Source organism: Choloepus didactylus, chromosome 5, assembly GCF_015220235.1.
Source record: "Choloepus didactylus isolate mChoDid1 chromosome 5, mChoDid1.pri, whole genome shotgun sequence".
Lineage (NCBI taxonomy): Eukaryota > Metazoa > Chordata > Mammalia > Pilosa > Megalonychidae > Choloepus > Choloepus didactylus.
In genome coordinates this window covers 146,616,064-146,638,641 of record NC_051311.1, presented here as the reverse complement: position 1 = coordinate 146,638,641, position 22,578 = coordinate 146,616,064, and the positions used below count along the sequence as shown (strand labels likewise).

The window sequence follows — 22,578 nt, the reverse complement described above, 5'->3', positions numbered from 1 at the left end:
AGGAGATGGCAGAGAATTATTTATAACAGAAAAACTAGGCCGCTTCTGTTTGCAGATCCCTGACCCAGTGTGGTCACAGCAACTAAGACAGATTTGAGTCCCAATTTTTGAGATGCTTGATCTAAAAGGCAACTGCTTTTAGATACACCCACATGCCTGCAGGCGTCAAAACACCTGCTGTTTCTCCTGGGGACCAAATATATCTCAAAGATGACACTGTTGAATTATAATGGAAACTTTTGAGAGACAAACACTTCAATTCATTTAGGGAGACTCAAATTCCCTTTTATTAAAGGCATCATTCCTATTTTTAACACCTTCAAGCCACTGGGATTCAAAGGATCTTTAAACAATGGAGAACTTCCCATCCAAAAGGGACTATTTCTTGGGACTTATCTGCAATCCTTCATGCTTTTCCTTATTCCTTGCAATCCATCCAGATGGGAGCAGGACATGTAACAGTGACTGGAAGGAGAACGGTGTGTGTGAGGACCCAGGGGCCCTGCCCCCTCCTCCATTATGAGATATGTACAGCCACCTACAAGATGAGACAACAGGCCCCTCCCCACTCTGGGGTGGGGGGGGCATTAAAACTTCCCTCCACTAATCACTGTTGGTAACCAAATCTCGTGAGACCTCACTGTAACCAAATCTTGTGGGATCCTGTTGTAACCAAACCTCAGGAGACCTTGTTGTAACCAAATCTTGGGAGAAACTCCATTGTCACAACTCTTTATAAGGCTCCCCCCTCAGCACTCCTCTCTCTTTCTCTGTGGAATGCTGACTTCACTGTTCCCGACCCACTACAATCAGGAAGATTCATCTCCCGTGTGTAAGTCCCTAATTAAACTCATGGGTAACTCCATGCCAGGTGTGTTCTTTGGTCTTGGGGCTAATCTGGGCTGGAACAGTGTGTGCTTTCGACTCTTGTTTTGTCAAGATTTTCAACCTGTACAGCTTGAATTGCACACCTGCAGAGGGCAAGTTCAAAAGCAAATATTTTATGTGATTGTCAATGAGGAAGGCTCCTGAAGCCCTCTGGGATCTCCTTTAAAATAGATCCCTTTTATTTAAGGCTTGAGTAAAGGGCATTATGGGTAAAGCTATGTGCTGCTTGTATTGATAGCTTAAATGAGCTTCCATTTTTATCAGCTCTAAGTCATCTGGGATGTGCCCCTTACCTCTCATCTTCTCTTTCACTTCACTTCCTCTCATTTTCCATTTGATCTTACCCTGTCTTTATTCTCCAGTATTGTACTTGGTACTAGAAATAGAAAAATGAACAAGACAAAGTCCCTGCCCTCAAGAAAATCATACTCAAATGGGAAAGAGTGGCAAATAAGGTAACAAGTATAGTCCTGCTAAAATGGTACAAAAATAGATGTAGGCAGGCACTTAACTCTGCCTGGAGAAGCAGAAGAAAGTAATGTTTCAGTAGGGAGGCCAACAGAAAAAAAACAGGATTCCAAAAAGCTTATGGAGATGGTGACAACAGGCAGAGGCACTTCAAGGACAAAACATCTTGGGGGAAGAGGAGAGAAGAGTTCAGCATGGCTGAAGGATACCTGTGGGGCTACGTCAAGTTTTGAGATGGGGAGATAGATTAGAGCCACACTGGAAAGGCTATTAAATTCTTTTTAAAATATATTTTCTCTAGGATCATTTATCTAGTTTGTCACTGAAACTCAGAACCACATTTGTGTATTTTCCAGTAGTAGAAACACCATCATAAGCTGTCACAACAAATAATTATTAAGTGCCTACTATTTTGAGCTGAAAGGTCAATAAATTAGTCTGAAAGTTCAACATGCTTATTGCAGCATACATTTTTAAAGAAAAAGAGAATCAATTTAAATTTCTTGTGATGGATTTTTAAAATTTGATTATACAAACCATCCTCCCTAAAATGCCTTCTAAATTATAAGAATGCAAGCAAAATCTGCATTATATAAAATCTAATTAATGTTAAATAACTATCAGATTTATTTTATGTCAGTGTATGACATCTTATATTCCATGAATCTTTAAAATCTTTGGAATACATTGAAGAAGATTCTGGTTCTGGGTACAATGGAGTAAGCACAGTCCACTCTGTCTCTTCTACTGAATGCATCTCTAAAATCTAAAGTGACAGCTATTTGAGGACTCTGGAAGGTAAACAGTAGTAGGCAGATTAAGGAGTAAACCATAATTAGGAGTACTACCAAAACAGCAATGAATTTACCATTTTGTTTTCCTCTGGCATCTCCTGACCTGAACTCAATGCAGCCCAAAACTCAGAAGGGACACTGTCATGGGTAGAGAAAGCTCCAGAAGAAATCCTCTACTTCTCACTCAAGAAGTGGGAAAGTGGTCTCCTGGCAGGGATAGTGATAGCAGAAGGGGGCTGCAGGGGCCTAAAACTTGGAGGAAGTTGGGGGGACTGCTTCTCCAGTGGAATTGCTGTGGGTCCAGAAGGATTGGGACAAATTCCCATTGCTTTTTTATCATTCTCTCCTCCCATCAGTCAGGCCCAGATATGAATGCATTTGTAGGAAGTGCATGACAAAGTAAAGCAACTAAATTCCTGGCTGGAGGGCCGGAAAAGGAACCCAGGGAACCAAAAAGTACCAAGGAGATCATGGAAAGGAAAGTTCTCAGGAAAGCAAACTCAGAAAGTTGTTTATGGAGTCTTGGGCTCACCGCAAGGTGCACATGCATAGATCTGATCCTAAATAACGTACAAAAGATTTTGAGAACTGAACTTAACGGGATTGTCACTGGGTGGCACACACATAAGACAAATTCAAATAACACTGCAAAAGCTTTAAAAATGGAACTGACATTGAAATCATAACCTCACAGAAAGTTGGTTAGAACCTCCTACCTGAAAGCAATTTCCTGCCAAGATAAAAATATCACCATTATTTATAGAATATAAACAAGAATCAGAGTCTGATAATATTCAAATTGTCCAGGATAAAATCCAAAATTAGTTAGCATTCAAGGAGCCAGGAAAATATTGACAACATGAGAAAAGAAAATGCCAAAACAACACAGAGGTTGGAACTAAGTAACAAAGACATTAAAGAACTTGTTATACAAATGCTCTGAGAAGTAAGAGCAAATGGTGTTGGAATGAACGGAAAGACAGGAATTCTCAGCAAAGTAATAGAAGATATAAAGAACAACCAAATAAAAGTTTAGAACTGAAAAATACAACAACTTAAATGGAAAAATTCACTGGATGGACAGCAGAGGAGAAAATAAAGGAGTCTGTGTACGTAAAGATAGATAAATATATATTATCCAAATTGAAAAACAGAGAGAAAAAAAAGACTGAAAAAAAAAAAATAATGAACAAAGCCACAAGGGCAGGAGGGATAATATCAAAAAGTCAGTCATCAGAGTCCTGGATGGAGAAGAAAATACTGAACCCAAAACAAAATAAACCCAAAGAAACCTATGCCCAGACGCATAATAATCAAACTGCTGAAAACTAAAGAGAAAGACAATATCTTAAAAATACCCAGAGGAAAAAAATGTGCTACATTTAGAGAAACAATAATTTAAATGACTGCAAATTTCTCATCAGAAACCAAGGAACGAGAAAGAAGTAGAACAACATTTTTAAAGTGAAAGAAAAGATCTGTTAATTAGAATTCTATATCAGGTAGAAATATCTTTCAGGAATGAAGAAGAAATAAAGACATTCTCAGATGAAGGAAAACTAAGACTCTGTTGCCAACAGACATCCTCTAAAAGAATCACTAAAGGAAGTCCTTCAGATAGAAGGGAAATGATTCCACAAGGAAACTTGGAAATTCAGGAATGAAAGAGGAGCAACAAAAATGACAAATATAATAGACTATTTTTCTCCGTTAGTTCTTTAAAATATGTTTAAGAATTGACAGCAAAAATTTATAGTATCCCCTGATGTAACTTTCATATATGTAGATGGAATATAAAAGACAACGCCAACACAAACGGGGGGGGGGGGGACAGGGATCTATATGGTGGTGAGCTTTTACATTCCACTTGAAGTGGTAAAATTTTGATTCTAAGTAAACTGTGAAAAGTTAAGTATATACATACAATGTAATCCCTAGAAAAACAATCATTTAAAAAACTGAGCAAAGAGATAAAAGGAAAAAAAATAGATAAATTAGTGTTCAAATAAACTAAACAAAGGCAGGGTAGGAGAAAGAGAGGAACAAAAACAAAGGAAACAAGCAGAAAACAAATAATAAAATAGTAGACCTAAATTCACACACATCAATAATTACATAAAACGTTTATGGTCTAAATGTACCAATTAAAAGACAGATATTATCAGAATGTATTAAAAAATAATGATTCAAATAAGTGCGATCTACAAGAAACAAACTTCAAATATAATGATATAAATGGGTAACAAGATAAACCAAGCCAATGCTAATCAAAAGAAGCTTCAATGGCTATATTAATATGAAGCAAAATAGATTTCAGGGACAGAGAGGGACATTACATACTGATAAAAGGGTCAACTCACCAAAAACATAAAACAAACCTAAATGTGTGTGTACCTAACAACAGAGCTTCAAAATTCGTGAAGCAAAATTGAAATAACTGTAAGTAGAAATAAACAAATCCACAATTATAGTTGGAGACTTTATCATTCCTCTCTTACTGACTTACTGAACTAGGAGACCGATAATCAGTTAGGATATAGATGAACTAACAATAGCTTCAACCACCTAGATCTAATTGACATTTATAGAATACACCACCCAACAACAGCAGAATAGTATTCTTTTCAAGTAACACAGAACATTCACCAAAATAGAACATATCTTGGGTCATAAAACAAACCTTAATAAATTTAAAATAATTGAAATTATTCAAAGCATGATCTGAACATGATGAAATTAAAATAGATCTTGATTATAAAGAGATAATTGGAAAAACTCCAAACATTTGGAAGTTAAATAACACATTTCTAAAGCTTCCATGGGTCAAAGAGGGACTCTCAAAGGAATCTAGAAAATATTTCTATTTGAATGAAAATGAAAATATGACATCAAATTGTGTGGGATGCAGCTAAAACAGTGCTTATAGCATTAAATGCTTATATGAAAAAAAGAGAAAGATCTCAAATCAATAATCTAAGCTCTCACCTCAAGAAACTAGACAAAGAAGAGCAAAATAAACCCAAAGCAAGCAGAAAGAAGGAAATTATAAAGAGCAGAAATCAATGAATTTGGAAACAGAAAAACAATAGAGAAAGTCAAACTAAAAGCTGGTACTTTGAAAAGATCAGAAAAATTGATAAAACTCCAAGAAAAAAAGAAGACAAATTACTAATGTCAGGAATGAAGAGGGGAAATTACTAAGATCCCACAGATACCCAAAATCATAATAAGGAAAAATATAATGCATTGAGGTCTCATGTACCATTTTAAATAGTTTGGACATTATTCTATTAGCAGTGAGAATCCCATGGAGACTTTTAAGCCAAGACTGACACATTACTTCCTTGTTGGTGAGATCCCTCTGGGAATTGGGAATGTAGTGAATTGGAAGAAACTGGTTCCTTAGAGACTAGTTAAGAAGCCATAGTAGGAATATGGGCCCAAGTGAGGAAGGCTTAAACTAAGGCAGGAGGGATGGAAAAGAATACATGTGTTCAATAAACATTTATCATGTGGTAGAATCACGAAGACTTGGTGGCCAATTGTATGATGGAGGCAAGAGACAGTGAGGAACAAAGAATGATAGGAAGATCTCATTTACTAGACTGGGCAGGTGATGATGCATTAATCCTGGCAGGGAATAGGGGAGAAGGGGCAGGTTGGGGGTGGGGGAAGATAGAGTCCAGATTTGGCCATGTTCCATTGGGAGTATGTGAGGGATGTCTTTGTAGAGGTGTCCCATAAGCAGCTGGAAATATGTGTCAGACTCAAGGAAGAGACCCTGACTCAAACAGAATATCGGCAATCACAAGCATACAGACTGTAGTTCAAAGCATACAGTTGGATGGTCTGATCCAGGCACAGTGTATAAAAAAAGAAAACCAAAGATGGGAACCTTAGGTCTGGAAGAAGAGGAGACATAAAGAAGAATTGAAATAATGGTTATTGGTCAGAGAGTAAAGAGGAGAACCAGAAAAGCATGGTGCCACCAGAAGTCAACAGAAGAGAGAGTTTCACAGGGCAGGAAACAGTCATCAGTGACCCTCTTTTCTCTCCTTTCCTCTCTAGACAAGTACCAAATCAACTTGTCATTAAATGGACACCTACCATGTGCTTAGTACTGTGGCAAAAAGTTCACACTTTCAAGGAACTTATTGTCACATTAATACAAAATAGCCAGGAAAAAAGTACAAGACCCTACACAACAAAGCACCAAATGGAATATAATCAGGAGTCGGATGCATGGGCCAAACAGCAAATCTTATCAAAGAAAAAGAAAGAGAGATAAATCAGTGTTTAGTGGTCTAACAGGGAAACCTCTTCATGGATAAGAGGAGGCATGAAAAGAAGGGCTGAGGTTGATAAGGAAGGAAATTTGAGGGGAGAAAGAGGAGAAAAGGAGATCTTGCTTCAATTATCTTGGTTCCATTTTCTTTTCTAATTTTACACCCTGTAATTGCATGCACACACATACACACACCATCTTGTCAGAAAGGATGAAAGGGAGGGAGGGAGGGAGGAAAGGAAGGGAGTCACAATTCTGTTGCTTTTCAATGTTGAACCAAACACAAAACTAAAAATTGCTACTAATTATTTTAATCTTAATTTTTAAATGATCAGTTCCCTCTTTTACAACCTGCAAGTGAAAATTTTAAGAAAAGAATTTACAGCTATTTAAAACCAGTTGATTAATTTTGTGTTACCCTGTTGATAGGAGGGCAAAACTGCATCAAGGTCACCTGCGTTTTGTTTGGCACAGGTGACCTTGTTTTGTTTTTTTTTTTTTAATTCATTTTATTGAGATATATTCACATACCATGCAGTCATACAAAACAAACCGTACATTCGATTGTTCACAGTACCATTACATAGTTGTGCATTCATCACCTAAATCAATCCCTGACACCTTCATTACCACACACACAAAAATAACAAGAATAATAATTAAAGTGAAAAAGAACAATTAAAGTAAAAAAGAACACTGGGTGCCTCTGTTTGTTTGTTTGTTTGTTTCCTTCCCCTATTTTTCTACTCATCCATCCATAAACTAGACAAAGGGGAGTGTGGTCCATACAGCTTTCCCAATCACATTGTCACCCCTCATAAGCTACATTTTTATACAATCGCCTTCAAGATTCATGGGTTCTGGGTTGTAGTTTGATAGTTTCAGGTATTTACTGCTAGCTATTCCAATTCATTAGAACCTAAAAAGGGTTGTCTATATTGTGCGTAAGAGTGCCCACCAGAGTGAACTCTCGGCTCCTTCTGGAATCTCTCTGCCACTGAAGCTTATTTCATTTCCTTTCACATCCCCCTTTTGGTCAAGAAGATGTTCTCCATCCCACAATGCCAGGTCCAGATTCCTCCCCGGGAGTCATATTCCCCGTTGACAGGGAGATTTACTCCCCTGGGTGTCAGATCCCATGTAGGGGGGAGGGCAGTGATTTCATCAGATTAGTTGCCAACATCTAAAAACTGGGACATTTCTCAAAAACTCCTAGATTTCCAACTTCTGTTGTAAAATTCTCCGGCCTGACAACACTGGTCCCCCGTTCTGAATGGCAGGAATCAATCAGGATTGAATAGGGGCTGCCCTCTCTGGATGGGATGTGTTGTCTGCAGCAGGACTGGCTCACCTGCCAGGCCCCGCAGGTCTCTGAGCTTGCCACCCCTGATCCAGACAATCACTTAAGGTCATTTCATGGTTTGCTTGAGTGCAGTTGTGATTGATCAACTAAAATGCACCTCAAAGTACTTTTCACAGATCCTCATATTACTAAAAAGAATGAAAATAATCCATTTTTTTTTCTTAAATTCAGTTTTATTGAAATACATTCACACACCATACAATCATCCATGGTATACAATCAACTGTCCACAGTATGATCACATACATAGTTATGCCTTCATCACTACAATCTATCTCTGAACATTTTCCTTACATCAGAAAGAACCAGAACAAGAATAAAAAATAAAAGTGAAAAAAGAACACCCAAATCATCCCCCCATCCCACCCCATTTGTCCTTTAGTTTTTATCCCCATTTTTCTACTCATCCATACACTAGATAAAGGGAGTGTGATCCACAAGGTCTTCACAATCACACTGTCACCCATTGTAATCGACATTATTATATAATCGTCTTCAGGAGTCCAGACTGCTGGGATGGAGTTTGGTAGTTTCAGGTATTTACTTCTAGCTATTCCAATACATTAAAACCTAAGAGGTGTTATCTGTATAGTGCATAAGAATGTCCACCAGAGTGACCTCTCGACTCCATTTGGAATCTCTCAGCCACTGAAACTATTTCGTCTCATTTTGCATCCCCCTTTTGGTCAAGAAGATACTCTCAGTCCCACGATGCCGAGTCCAGATTCATCCCCGGGAGTCAAATTCTGCATTGCCAGGGAGATTTACAGCCCTGGGAGTCGGGTCCCATGTAAGCGGGAGGGCAGCGAGTTCACCTGTCGAGATGGCTCAGTTAGAGAAAGAGAGAGGGCTTCATCTGAGCAACAAAGGAGGCACTCAGGGGGAGACTCTTAGGCACAATCATATGCAAGTTTAGCCTCTCCTTTGCAGTAACAAGCTTCATAAGGGCAAGTCCCATGATAGAGGGCTCAGCATATCAAACCGCCAGTCCCAATGTTTGTGACAACATCAACACCAGTCCAGGTGAGGATGTCCAACACATCCGCACCTTCCCCCAGATCCTCGGGGCTGGGGGGGGGGGGTGGTGCTGTAAATATATTTTTTATTATCTGCCCAAATTACTCTGGGATGTGTCACTATTTCACTCCAGCCTATACTAACCTTCTGTATCTCACTTCCTATTCAAAGTTCCATGCAACTGTGGTGTTTGAACAAACCGACTAGAGTTGTACCATTTAGAAAATTTAGATCCTGTACCAAATAGACATCTCTTCCCTTGGTCTCATATGGAAGTTGAAGTGAAAATAATCCATTTTTTATTATTACTAATGTCCATTATTAAATTGCTGACTGAAATGGATTCCTAGGTGAGATGCTGCTCGTTGGCAGTAGGCAAGTCTCTTTCCCTCTCTCTGTTTCACCTGTCAAATGGGGTACCTGGCCAGATGCTCTCTTAGGATCCACCCAATGCTAATATTCCATGGCATTACGCATTACCTCTAAGGCATGCCAAGAAGCAGAGTTATCATGAAGCTACAGATACTTAACCTTGAGGGCCTCCCCCTTTCCTGATGACCATATGTATTTGTAAAATTTGCCGGCATAAGATCTTTAACCACCACTGGTTAAGATTGCTGTCTCTTTTTACTATGGCTTCCCTTTACGTCAGGTCTCATTTTAACGTTTTTTTTTTTCCTGAAAGAGGATCCCCTAAATTGTGTAAGCTTCAGAACTCACAAAATCTGGAGCTGCCTCTGCTATATACAGATAGTTATAAAAAAATATGGCATTAAACTAGAGATTTGTTTCTGAACCATGTGTAAAAAGCACCAGGTATTTTATTGAGAATTAATGAACTAGTTCTTATCTTAGCATTTTAGGATACACCTACCTGTCTTTCAGAACTAGTTTAATGGCATTTCTTCAGGGTTTCTTTGCGTCCCTGACACTTTATATTCATTATTTACTTAATACTACAAGCTTCAAAAGAACAAGGGCCATGTCTTTGTTATTTACTGATGTGCCCCAGGCACCTATTACAGTGCCTAGCACATCGGAGGTACTCTATTGATGTTGCTAAATTAATGAATTACTTAATTTATAAAGACTGATTATACTAATATTTAAATATACCCCATCTCTCTCCATGAAGCATTTGCAACTGACTGGTCTGGGCACTAAAAGTTACAAATTAATTTAGAAAGCCATTAAAATGGTGTTACCAGTTAGCTTCAATGCACGAAAGATGAAGCACTTCTGCTGTGTTTAACACAGATCCAGCAGGGGAAATGTAAGCTGAAATTCATTTACAGAAGGATAAACAATGCCGAGATTATGGTAAACTCTTCTTCTCTTCTTGCAATACACTACACTTTTTTAAATAGACTGGATGAGACAGTCGGGTCTTGATGGCATTTTGGACCCTCTTCTTCCCTTAATTGAGGACAGGTAGAGTCTCCATTAGACTGTTTTGACAAACACTTAAACAAAATGCTGCTATTTTAAGTTCAAACTTTTCCCATTTCTCTGAGCTATAACTGCAGAGCCCAAAGTATCAACTTCTGAAAATGTCTGCCTTGTGTTGCCATGTCCCATGTGCTAGGACCTATCTTTCTTTGCTGCTCACATCTTCCAATTCCAACTGCTTTACTCAGTATTTTCTCTAATGCTATCAGCAGCAGCAAAATCAGCATCTGGGGAGAAGTTGCCAAATAGGAGGAGAAAAACAACAGCAATTGGGAGGAAGAAAGACAAATAATGTTGAGGAGGCTGGCAAAAGGATAGCAGAACAACAAAAAAGGGAATTAAGAAGAGAATGTGATCGGGAATTGCATAAACTAATTCCATAATCTCATAAAACCTGAGACTTCCAAAAGGAGATGGAGATAGTGGAAGCTGCAACAACTCTGGAGCAAAGAGAATTAATGTGCTTGTATTATGGATACCCACCAGAAAAAAAAAAAAAAGACACTTGGGTAAAGAAGTGCAGGCAATTCCCCTCTCCGTGGGTGGCTGCTTGTGATTGCTTTGTTTAAATCAACCACAACTGGTTATCTGGCAAATGTCCTGACATCCCAGTCCACCCAGCAGCAAAGGGTAGTATGGGCATGAGGTAGAGGCTGCCAATGTGGTGTGCCATGACAGGATTTTAGTTTCATTTTCTCCAAGCTCTGTGGGTTCACTGCACCTCAAATTCCCAGTTGCACTCTGGATAATGAGAAAAAAGTATTGGTCTGACCTGGTTCTTTGGTTTAATTTTTTCCCACTCATGGCTTGAGCTTTCATTAGCTTCCATTTCTCATTAAGAGAAAAATCAAAGAGTGAGAATTAAACACCTCTTGATTTATTGTCTGACTGAAAATGGGAAGTTGAGAGTCGTGGGGCTGGAACTGAATGAAGGGCCACTGTAGGAAACTACTGTCAGCAGGAAATGACTGGACTGCTTCTCTTCCCTCTTGAAGACAACAGGGAGCAACATGACATCAAGAAATACTTTGAGTCTCTATATTTTGGCCTCAGTATTATAAAATATGGCTCCTCACAAGAACAGAGATAACAGGCTTCAAACCCACATTGGGTTTTTCTCATTTCAAGTACTGGGGCTGGATTTGCATTAAACCTTTCAAAGTCACTTACCAGCACTCAATTATGGATCACCCCCACAGATCTACCCCTCAAGTATACAGTCTGTCCAACATATCTGTTAATCCTCTACTACATGTCAGGCACATAGAAAGTGCTCAACAAATGAATGGAATGGGTGAATGAATGCATGCATGGTGAAGCAGGTGAATGAATGCATGCATGGTGAAGTATGTGAATAAATGCATGCATGGGGAAATGGATGAATGAATGCATACATGGGGAAATGAGTGAATGAATGGATGCATGGGGAAGTAGGTGAATAAATGCATGCAAGGGGAAGTAGATGAATGAATGCATGCATGGGAAAATCGGTGAATAAGTGCATGCATGAGGAAGTAGGTGAATGAATGCATGCACAGGGAAGCAGGTGAATGAATGCATTCATGGTGAAGTAGGTGAATGCATGCATGCAAGGGGAAGTAGGTGAATGCACGCATCTGGGGAAGTAGGTGAATGAATGAATGCATGTATGGTAAAGTAGGTGAATGAATTTCATGCAAGGGGAAGTAGGTGAATGAATGCATGCATGGGGAAGCAGGTGAATGAATGCATGCATGGGGAAATGGATGAATAAATGCATGCATGGGGAGTTAGACTAACTGCCCTGAATTTGATGTTCGTGTGCAATTTTAATAATAGACTGTCTATTTATTTCACTAAAGCTGCCAAAACACAATACACCAGAACTGGGTTGGCTTTTCATCCTCTTATAAAGGACTCCAGTAAGAAGATTAAGACCCACCTGGGGCACGCCTCAACTGAAATACCCTAATCAAAAAGTCCCACCCACAAGAGGTTTACACCCACAGGAATAGATTAACTTTAAGAACATGATCTGCTGGGGTCCATAAAGCCTCCAAACCATCATACTGCCTCACTCCAAAAGGAAATAAAGCAATATTCATTTAATGTGCTAACATTCCTGAATCAGCCAAGAGAACAAACACCATTGTTACACATACAGCTTTCAGCTGGGTGTATGTGGCCCAGAGGTAGTCACTGCATGATCACACAGCTTCAAGGGAACATGGGCCACCACGCCCTTCACGGCTATGCACTACCCTTTCTCCAGGTGAAACTACAAGAACACACACTGGCTCTAGCATAAAATGCATTTACCCCCTAAGCTTCCAAGGCTAGAAGTTACAGGAGAATCTTGTAGGGACAGGTAGATGTTGTCTCTCCATCTCTTGCACCACTTATTACCACCAGAACAGTCCCCAAGGGACAAAAAAGGAATATATCTCTTTGAGTGCACACTTTCTAGACTCCCAGCCTAGGGAAGCAAAGTGGTGCAGTGAGCCAGAGCTCAGCATTGCAGACAGAAGGAACTGGGCTTGAGTTGCCTTCTTCAAATTATTAGTTATGGAGCTTTGAGTAAATCAGGTAAATGAGCCTTGGTTTCCTCATCTATAAAATGGGAATACTACAGTGTCTACCCTCTTCACTCAGTTGTGATAAGGCTTAAATGAACTAATAATATAAATGTTTCACAGAGTACCTAGCAGAAAATAAGTATTCAATAACTGCAATTTTCATATCAATAGAGCCATTACAGGCAGTAACAGGGATTGCGGGGAGGAGGGGAAGGATGGCCATGCATATCATTAGAGGAATTAAAATATATCAAATCGACAATCTGAAACTCACAGTGGCCAGTCAGCTTGCAGGAGCCTCAGGAGTGAGAAGGAACACTAGGAAGTGATTAAATGGGGCTCTCTAGGGAGACTGGGAGTTCTCAGTGAATCCCTTCTGTTTTCCTAATCCTTCAACTTGTTACTTAACCATTTGGGTAGTTTCTCTATTTGGTAATGGATATAGACATAGATATAGATATAGATATAGGTATAGGCATAGGTATATAGATATAGATACATATGTGTATACATATATATATATATATACACACACACACACTCCCACACACGCTCTACCTTTTTCTCATGTCCACTAAAATGTTTAGTCATTAGTGCTTAGGAAATGTCTTGAGATCCCTGAATCCAAAAAATTATTGGTTATGTTAAGATAGTGCCAAGTAAACAGAAAACCCAAAAGGAGATTTATAAGGCAGAATGCCACAGAAATTCTCAGGAAGCAAATTATTCCCATCAATGTGATGGTCTGAGAAGCCTTTGACTGTGTAATAACAGTTCTTCCATGATTTCAGCCAATCAGACATTCGTTTTGATTGTGTTCAATGGAACGCATTAACTTTTTTTTCTTAATTTTAATTATTCAGGTGCATCTTCCCAAAACTTGGAGAAATTTATAAAAAGGTAAGTGACTGGAAGTTGTTTTTAAATTTGGTTTTTCATTTTGAAGAATGAATGAAAACTCAATGCCACTACCCTGTAATCACAATTTACTTAGCTTCAATAGCTTATCAGCCACTATCCAAACACTAGGATATCATTTCTTAACTTCTTGAGCCATTGAGCTTAGGAAGTGATTAATTTTCATTCATCCTTACAGAAATATCATTAAAAATGAATGCAAATAGAAGTAACCGAAAAAGACAAAAGGGATCATGGCATATTCCTGCTTTATATATGAGAAACCAATTTTGTGCTCATTTTGGGCTTAAAAATCAGAATGGAGGCCCCGAATGGAAGCCCTGGGTAGCTCTGCCTTTTTAGGTCCATGGCGATCAGGACATCCTACAAATCTGGACTCAAGTAGCCCAGGTAACTCATCAGTGCTTACTGACAACATGATGTCAGCATGTCTCTCCATATCCACCTTTCAATTCAATTTGACTTATTCAATTTAATGTATCAATGCAAATCCTTTTCAATTTATGTGGCCTTTCCCTAATGGGGAAGTGGTTAAAGACAGAAGAGAAGAAGGGGGAAATGGCAATACTGATTGCTTATACTGGAATGAAATACGAAGTAAGAGTAACAAAAAAATTACCAAGAGGTTGGTTATACAAAAATTCTTTCACAGGCTCAGCCTGTGACACTGGTTACAAAGCTAGGTTCACAAAGGTGTGACATTCAGATTTCATCTATGGCTTCTCAGTTTGTCTAGGAACCAACTGTTGGACTATCCAGCCATCGTCATATATGCCATGATTGGAAATGACGTCTGCAATGAGTGAGTTATTGAGAAGGAAGATTTTGAAAATTCTGTGGCCCTCAGTTCCCCCTTCTTTCCCACCCCACTCCATACCAATTCCACTCTATTATTGTAGCTTGCTCTTGAATTGAATTTCTCTATCTTAGAAGGAAATCCTATGGATTTCACAAATCCATGTGAAATTAATGGAACAAACCCATGAAGCTGAAAGATCCTTTTGAATTTGAACCATTAATTCTCAACTCTCACATCCCAACAAATGGGTACGTTAGGATCAATTATGAGTTGTATCCCCAAAACACATTACTACTAATCAAGAACCACTTTTTAAATAAAATAAAACAGAATCACAGTTACTTCATAAGAACACCTTCCTCACTCATATTCTGATTTACTTCCTTGTGTGGTAAAAACAACACAAACTTACAGCATTTTCAGAGAAACTGCACATAATTCACAGGCCAATCCTATTTAGGCCCATGACCCATAGTAAGAAAGTAGTTTTGCTAAATTCTATTATCAGTAGTGATTTCAAAATATTGAACAGTGTAGTTCCACAATATTTGGGGCAGTATCTCAAAATCTGTGCATACTCCTAGTAAAGTGCCACACATGAACACCATCTGTCCTGTAATCATGGCCAAAGGAAAAAGTTGAGAACTGCTGATTCAGAACAATTCCTCACTAGCCATCCATCCCCTATTTTACAAAACAAAAAGTCAGGCTCAGAAAGATTAAGTGCCTTACCCTTACCAGCTGATTAAGGGCAGAGCTGGACCACATCCCAAGAGGCACTAGAAGGCAGCTATCCTGCTCACTGACCCCACCCTTTGCTTTCCTGTAATTCTCTTACCAATTTTTCCAAGCCTGGGCTAAAAATAAAGCTTAAAATATTATTAAAGCATCTCTTCCTACCATGCATACCTCCAGGAGAGCCCTAGAACTCTTAAGGTGAGGAAGTATAGACATAATCAGGGAAGTGAGTTAAAGGGCAGGAAATACCAGTCCATGGTCCAGAGATGCTGATGCACCAGTCCTTGCCTTGGTGCCCCTTAGGCTGGTTCACCACTCTCCCCAGAACCCCAAGTCCTCCAAGGCTACTGGAGAACCAGGTCCTTATCTCTGTGACAAGCCACCTGTGACTCTCTGATAAAATAGTTAACACTCCCTAAGGCCTGCCATGAGACAAAGGCCACATCACTCCATGGAATTTCATCTCCACAGCAGCCTTGAGAGGCAAGTATGATTGTCCCCATTTTATAGATGAGGACACTGAGGTTTGGCAAGGTTAAGGAACTTGAGTGTACAGCTATTGAGTCACAGAGATGAGAGCCAAACTCTAAAGTCAGTGCTCTTCCTATAATCTACACTCACCTTATTTGCTTTCTTTTCTTCACTCAAAATATTTATGTATTGAGACCTACAATGTGCCAGGCTCTGGGAGAGAATGGCAAAAAGGCCACAGTCCCTGACCTCAAGGAGCTTATAGAAGGAGAAGCATCGGGCATCAGCCGCCACCCCCATCACAAAACAGAACACTCCTATGGTCAGACAGTCAATGCCCCTCCAGCCCCTGGATCACGCCTGAGGGGGACAGATTGCAAACTGGCTCCACTGAGTCAAGTACACCTGCAAAAAGAGACTTTACTCCAAGAGCCAAAATCCCTGCAACTGCACTTTCCTGCTGAATCAGCTTACCCTGGGGCCCCTCCAGCCCACTGCTGCATTTTATTTTGCAAAAAGCCAAAGGGCAGGCAGACATGAGCCAGAGACCTGGGCCAGCCTCTCCCCCGGCCTGGGGATCTGGGCAGAGAAGCAGCAAGCATCTGGGTGAAAGAACGGAGTTGGCAGTGTGAGCTGTCCCTGCAGTGCCCACTTTGTAATGTCCTACGGAGGGGTTAGAAAAATAAAGACAGATGGCAGCTACACCTCCCCATCTGCCAGAATGTCAAGGTGGAGCAGATACCCCGAAGTGATAAAGGGATTTAGGAAAAAGCTGGAGCCAGCAAGGAGTTGCATAATAAGTCCATCTTGGAACAAGTCTTATGATATTTGCTTGACATTTTTTCTGTCTTTTCCTTTTATTTTTTATGCTGATGCTAGCTTGATTGAAATAATGCAGCTCTGTGCTTCTTTCTCAATTTTCTAAACTCGTGTAGGTTCTCAGTAAGTACTTGTTAAATGAATGAAGGCATGATTGGAAGACAGCTTTTAGCATCAGGAATTCAAAAAGAAAGGTAATACAGAAGAACCCAGTTCCCTCACTGTTAATTCTACTCAATTTGGCCTAAGATAGCCCAGGTTTCCTGGGCTTCATCCATTTCTGCCCTAGAGAGCCACCTAATGTGAGTGATACATAAGGAAAGAGAACAGATATGAGCGAGCCACAGCAGCAGAACCCTCAGGTAGCAGAGGCAGTGGTGGGCAACGGGAGTGGCCTTAGAGCATCAAATTATAAAGGCTCCATCCAGGTGATGACAACCCCTTCCCAACATCCCAACATGACATACCAGAAAAGAACATCAAAATTGATGAGAATGTGATAGAATCATCTAACACCAGCCTCATAAATTGGAATGGTTTTATTTTTTTATAGTGGGCATAGACATACATCATATATTTTTCATCTAATAGAGAGCTGGGTCCCTGTGCCCCCTGCCCTCTACCTTGATTTTCTGCAGTGCTTTAGATGACACCCAGGGCAGCGGGTCAGCACTGCAGTAACAGAAAGTCAGCCAAGGTGCTGGCAGCTCACAGGCCCCAAGGAGCCCGGACTGCCAGGAAATCACCCTTCGATCCATTTAAATGGTAGAAGAACCAGCAGGGAAGGAGATGGGTGTTTCTAAAAAGCAAATGCCAGCTGTGAGGTCTGAGCACTCAACAAAGACAAGCTTTTGAGGAAACTGGTTTTCTTGCTGAGGCTGTTTGCCTTCTCCCTGAAGAAGGGAGGACATCTCTCTGGCATCAGACAAGTGAAATCTGGCCTGCCAGGCTAATGAAATGATCGTGGTGAGCCGTGCACCCAAGCAATGAGGCTTATTTTGCATGATCAGGCACAATTCATTAGGACAAGGACAGGCTTCTGAGCTGCCCCAAGGGGTGAGGCTGTGTATATGTTCAGTACCAAACCATGTGTCCTTGAGCAAGTCCACAGGCACTGAATTCTCTCATTTTCCCCAGTGTCGCCATCACGACCCCAGGCTGGTTTTCAAACTCAAGCCCTGACCAGTCCATCTGAGCGACTGGTGTGGGCTCTCCAGTGTGTGGGGACAGGGGGTAGCAGGGAAGTGGGTAGACAGGCAAACAGGGATGGCAGGGCGGGCCTGACCCAGGGCTCTAGAACACTACTTTCAGCTTAGCCTACTTAGCTTGACTGACATCAGATAAGGTCTAGGATATTTCCCTAACCATTAGAGCCCTTTGGGGACATTTGACACTGTTTCCCAAAATACTAAGGCTCCCCTCAATCTGCCAGACTAAAAAGAGTCCATGGATCAAAATGGCATTGAGAATTTTTCAGGTAGCATCCAGAAGGGACATATCCACCACCTGCCACTTAGACCCCTTTGGCCCTTAGCTTTTCTCTGCACAGAAAAGGATATAACTGACAATGTACATTGTAAATCATGTAGTCGTATGTGATGGAGCAAAAATGACTGGAGAAAGTTCCATTAGCAAAACCAAGGCTTCCATTTTGAGTTCACCTGGTAATTAGCCATGTTGATTATATTAGCTTAATTTATGGAGTGCCCTTTCAAAAGTACAAATTAGCACTGATTCTTTGTTTAGCAACAGGGTTGTGCCTCTAACCGAAAAATAATAATAATTAAATAGGGAGTTTGGGAGACTTTGCTCCATCTTAACTCATCTTGCCTTTCTGCGATGGGAGAGCCTGAGTTCAGCGTAATTGCTTCGTGCCAAAGTGCAGTTGTATCAGCAGGAAAAAAAAAAAAAGAGGGTTTCAAGGCAAAAGTTAATAGACAGTGTGTGCTAGCATTACCAATGACAGAAAACAGGTTGTAAACACCCAACTGGCCTTTCATTTCACCCCTGCTGACTCCAGACACAGGGTGAATATAAAACACGGTTACTCCGGGCAGATGCTCCCTATAAGCATTGCCCCACAGCAGCCCAGACCCCCTTCACACACCAGGGTCCTCCCAGCTCTCCTGCACTTAAGCAAATTAAACCAAAACCCCTACCCACCCTCTGCCCCAGCAGGTTGGCAACCTATTCTCAAATCCTTGTGGGTGTTTTTTTTAATGCATGTTAGGTAGGTTTTTATTCATAAAGTAGGATCATCTTCCCAAGTCAATGAAAAACCTGAATTTAACATTTAGTTCAGCAAGCTGAGGTTTTTGCAAAACCAGACATCTTTTTGTTTGGTTTGGTTTGGTTTGGTTTTAGGAAAGTTCAGGCAACCATTACATAGAGTGGAAGCGCATACCACAACCACAAGTACCCCAAAACAGCAGACTTGCTCTGGCATTTCCTCTGTGATGGGTACAAGCTGCTTATTTCAGATTGGCTGGGTGACCTCCATGCCCCTGGGCAGCCTTGTCACCTTCTAGGTAGCAGCCAATTTGGGAGGTGATTTCATTTCACTAAGTGAAATAGAAAGTGACAGAAAATTCTAATGGTCTCTGCCCTGCCCTCTAAAGCTTAGGGGGAGTCAAGTTTTTTCTCCTTGCTATAGAAAAGAGAGTAAAATGATATGGGAATCTCTTATTTTTATTGCTTTTCTGATTATAAAATAATATCTGTTGTGAAAAGCTCAAATAATACAGAACTTGGGAAGTGAAAGTTTCCCCAAAATCATTCCCTACCATCCCCGCCATTACCCTGCTCCAAGCTAACCAGTCATAAGTGTTCACTATATTTTCATCCAAATTTTTATATGCAAATACTAACACACACATTTATTAATATTCACTGAGTTGAAATAATATTATGCATACTGCTCTGGAATTTGTTCTTTGCAATTAATAATACTTTTTAATCACTCTTTCCATATCAATACATACAGATTACTTCATTATTTTTAATGGCTGCACGGCATTCTATTGTACAGACGTACCATAACTTATCTAACTAGGCTTTTTAGTTTTTTCCAGTTTTACACTATTCCACACAATGTTGCAATATTTGTACATACATTTTTGCAAATCTGTGGAAGTACTGCTATGGGATAACCTCCCAAAAGTGAAATTTCAAGGTCAAAAGTTAAGCCAACTTCAACTTATGATATATTTGGAAAAGGTACCTTCCAAAAAGACAGTACTGATGTCCATTTAGGAGACCCTTAAAAGAGGGAATAGTGGATACCAGTGGGGGCCTCTTTCTGTTCCCTCTTCCCATGTCACTTTTGCCTGGAGTCCAACCCATGAAGGATGGACTTACTTTTTCCGGTTTGCAATCATTAGACAAATCTGGAATTTTAAGGACCCAAAATAGAAAACAAGTCTATAGCATTATTCCATTTACATTGACAATGAAAAGCGATAAGTAGCAGACAGTTTAGAACCTGAACAGTAGATGAAAACCTTAGAGGATTCCTTATTCTATTCCCAGAGTAATGTAGGTTAGTATCCTAATACAAATTTCATGTGCTTCTGAAAAGATATACAAAAGTTGTATGCAAAAATTGGGCAGTAATGGACTTACATAGTAAAGCCAAAAAATATTCTAGCATCGCTGTTTATATTCTTGACTTTTAAACTTAACTTTCTATGATACAGTCCTAGTATTTCATAGATTCTTTACTTATCTTCTTTTCCAGACCAACTGAAAATAAGTCAACCAGCTTAAATTCACTAAATATCTGATTGAGGCTAAAGACTGGCTTACTTTCAGTTCACTTATGATTTCCATGCTTTGATGTTCGGCCTATGCTTCTTTTTCTGTTTTACTTTTATGAAACAAAAAGAGAAAAATATAATTTAGAAATTCAAATCTTTTCTATAGTGTGCCAGCACTATTATATAGAGAAAGACAGTATGCAAACTAGAATTTTTCACTGGCAGATAGTGCTGCAGGGCTGCAGCCAGGAATACTCTTCTATCAGAAAATGCATGAAAGTCCAAATTCAGTGTAGGAAGGAAAGAAATAGTGCGAACATATAATGTAACTCCATTTCTCAGTGAAATTCTATTTCCCTAACTGTGATAAATGTGAAAGATTTTAAAGAACAAGTTGCAAATCTCAAAGTGTTAAATAAATAGAAAGCAATACCAGACCCCTTCGCTCCCATTAGCTGTGTGTATCAGTCAGGACAGGTGAGGTTGTGCTCAAGAACAAACAACCCGTAAACTCATAGTAGTGAAAAGCAACAAAAGTTTATTTCCCACTCACACTACATGTCCATCAGCGGTCAGCATGGGGCTCTGTTACAGCTAGTGAAGCAGCTGCTGTCTGAAACACTGCCCATACCCATGGCAAAGAGAAAGAGTGTTCCAGAGGCTTTCACACCACCAAACATGACACATATCACTTCTGCTCACAACTCATCAGCCAGAACAAGTCACATGGGCCATCCAAGCACAAGAGTCAGGAAATGCAATTTTACCATGTGCCTGAAGAAGTGGGAAGCCAGGAATATTTTGCAAACAGAACCAAACAACACTGTGTGTGGGTGTATCTTGTATTTGCATCTATCCTTAAAATCTGCTAAAATGTTTTCTGTTTCTTTCACCAACAGGAGGAAGGACACAGTCCCACACATGACCACTCCTGAGAAATTATTCTCCAAAGTCATGCAAACTCTGAAGCATCTAAATTCCCACCTGCCTAATGGAAGCCATGTTATTTTATATGGCTTAGCAGATGGAACCTTTCTCTGGGATAATTTGCAAAATAGATATCATCCTCTCGGTATGAGTTTGAAGATAGTGCTTTTTTCAACAATGTCAGTATGCATACAGTCCAAGTATATATAGTTCAGTGTGTATACAGTTACACATATTTCCAGCTGTATACAGCTAAGTACATTTAAAATTCTATTATAGCTCATGGGACAGAAGTGATAAAGGGGAAATCCCCCAGGTTTAGCATCTACAGGTCAGTATCCAAAGATAGGCAGAATTAGATCCAAAGCCAGAACAGGGAAAAGTACTTAGTGAAGAATTAGGTCAAACTGAGAGCTAAGAGTTTAAATCAGGAAATTGGTTTACCAATGGTGAAATCTAGAATTAGCTGATGAAGCCCAAGCAGGAGGCAGCCACATGTCATAGGGGAGGATTTTTCCAAATTTCAATGGGACTAAAGACAGTGTCTCCAGAACGCTGTAGGAATTCTGTGGCCCAGTCCTCCCGCTGGTTTGCTCCCTGCTTCTACACTCTCTTGGGATCCCTGCCTTTGATATGCTTTAAAGGTCTCCAGGAACATCTGATGGCATCTCTAGCATTCCAGATACTTTACAAAGACTGTAAAAGTGGTGGTGATTCCCATTGGGAAGGCTACGATGCTGATCCTTAAGGCAATCCTGTCAGAAAGATGTTTTAATCAATTAACTCCATTTTATAGATGAAAAAACTAAGGCTCTGCGTAGTTAGGTAGTGTGCTGAATGTTGCAGAGCTCATTGTATATGTACACTGGGTGTAGCAGGGCTCTTCTTTCCGTGCTTCAGGGGAGAGTGTTCCTTCAAAAAATATTCATCAAGTGCCCACTATGTGCCACTGGGTAGGCAGCAGTGAGCACAAAAGTCTTAAGTCCCTGCCCTCCTAGGGCTTATATTCTAGTGGGAGAAAGGTCTGAAAATAAGCCAGAAGGTGATAAGTGCTATGGGTGGAAAATTAAGCAGGGAAGGGCATTAGGGAGTGCTGGCTCAGTCCTCTCTGACCAGTGTCTACACATACAAGCCTGGGTACCCTCCCCTTAGCCCCATATTGACAGCACGTGTGCCAGTCAGTCATGACGCTGCTGCCCCTTCCCCGTTATTTCCATACCCTTCTTCTTAGGTCAATTCAAGCCAAAATGTGCTGAAGATCCCAGAGTGGGGTGAGTCTTTCAGAGGAGGCAGACCTGAAAGTCTGTCCTTTGTACCCTCCTTGGGGGCAGG

At 40.2% G+C, this 22,578-nt stretch overlaps 1 protein-coding gene across 2 annotated transcripts in view; it reads left to right on the top strand.

Moving 5' to 3' along the window:
- AOAH (acyloxyacyl hydrolase) overlaps positions 1 to 22,578 on the top strand; it is a 185,226-nt gene that overhangs the window by 137,813 nt on the left and 24,835 nt on the right. For both annotated transcript variants that reach the window (XM_037837087.1, XM_037837086.1), the window contains 3 exons: positions 13,683 to 13,719; positions 14,465 to 14,539; positions 21,219 to 21,391. In XM_037837087.1, the coding sequence (XP_037693015.1) occupies positions 13,683 to 13,719; positions 14,465 to 14,539; positions 21,219 to 21,391 (285 nt within the window). The remainder of the gene's footprint in view (positions 1 to 13,682; positions 13,720 to 14,464; positions 14,540 to 21,218; positions 21,392 to 22,578) is intronic.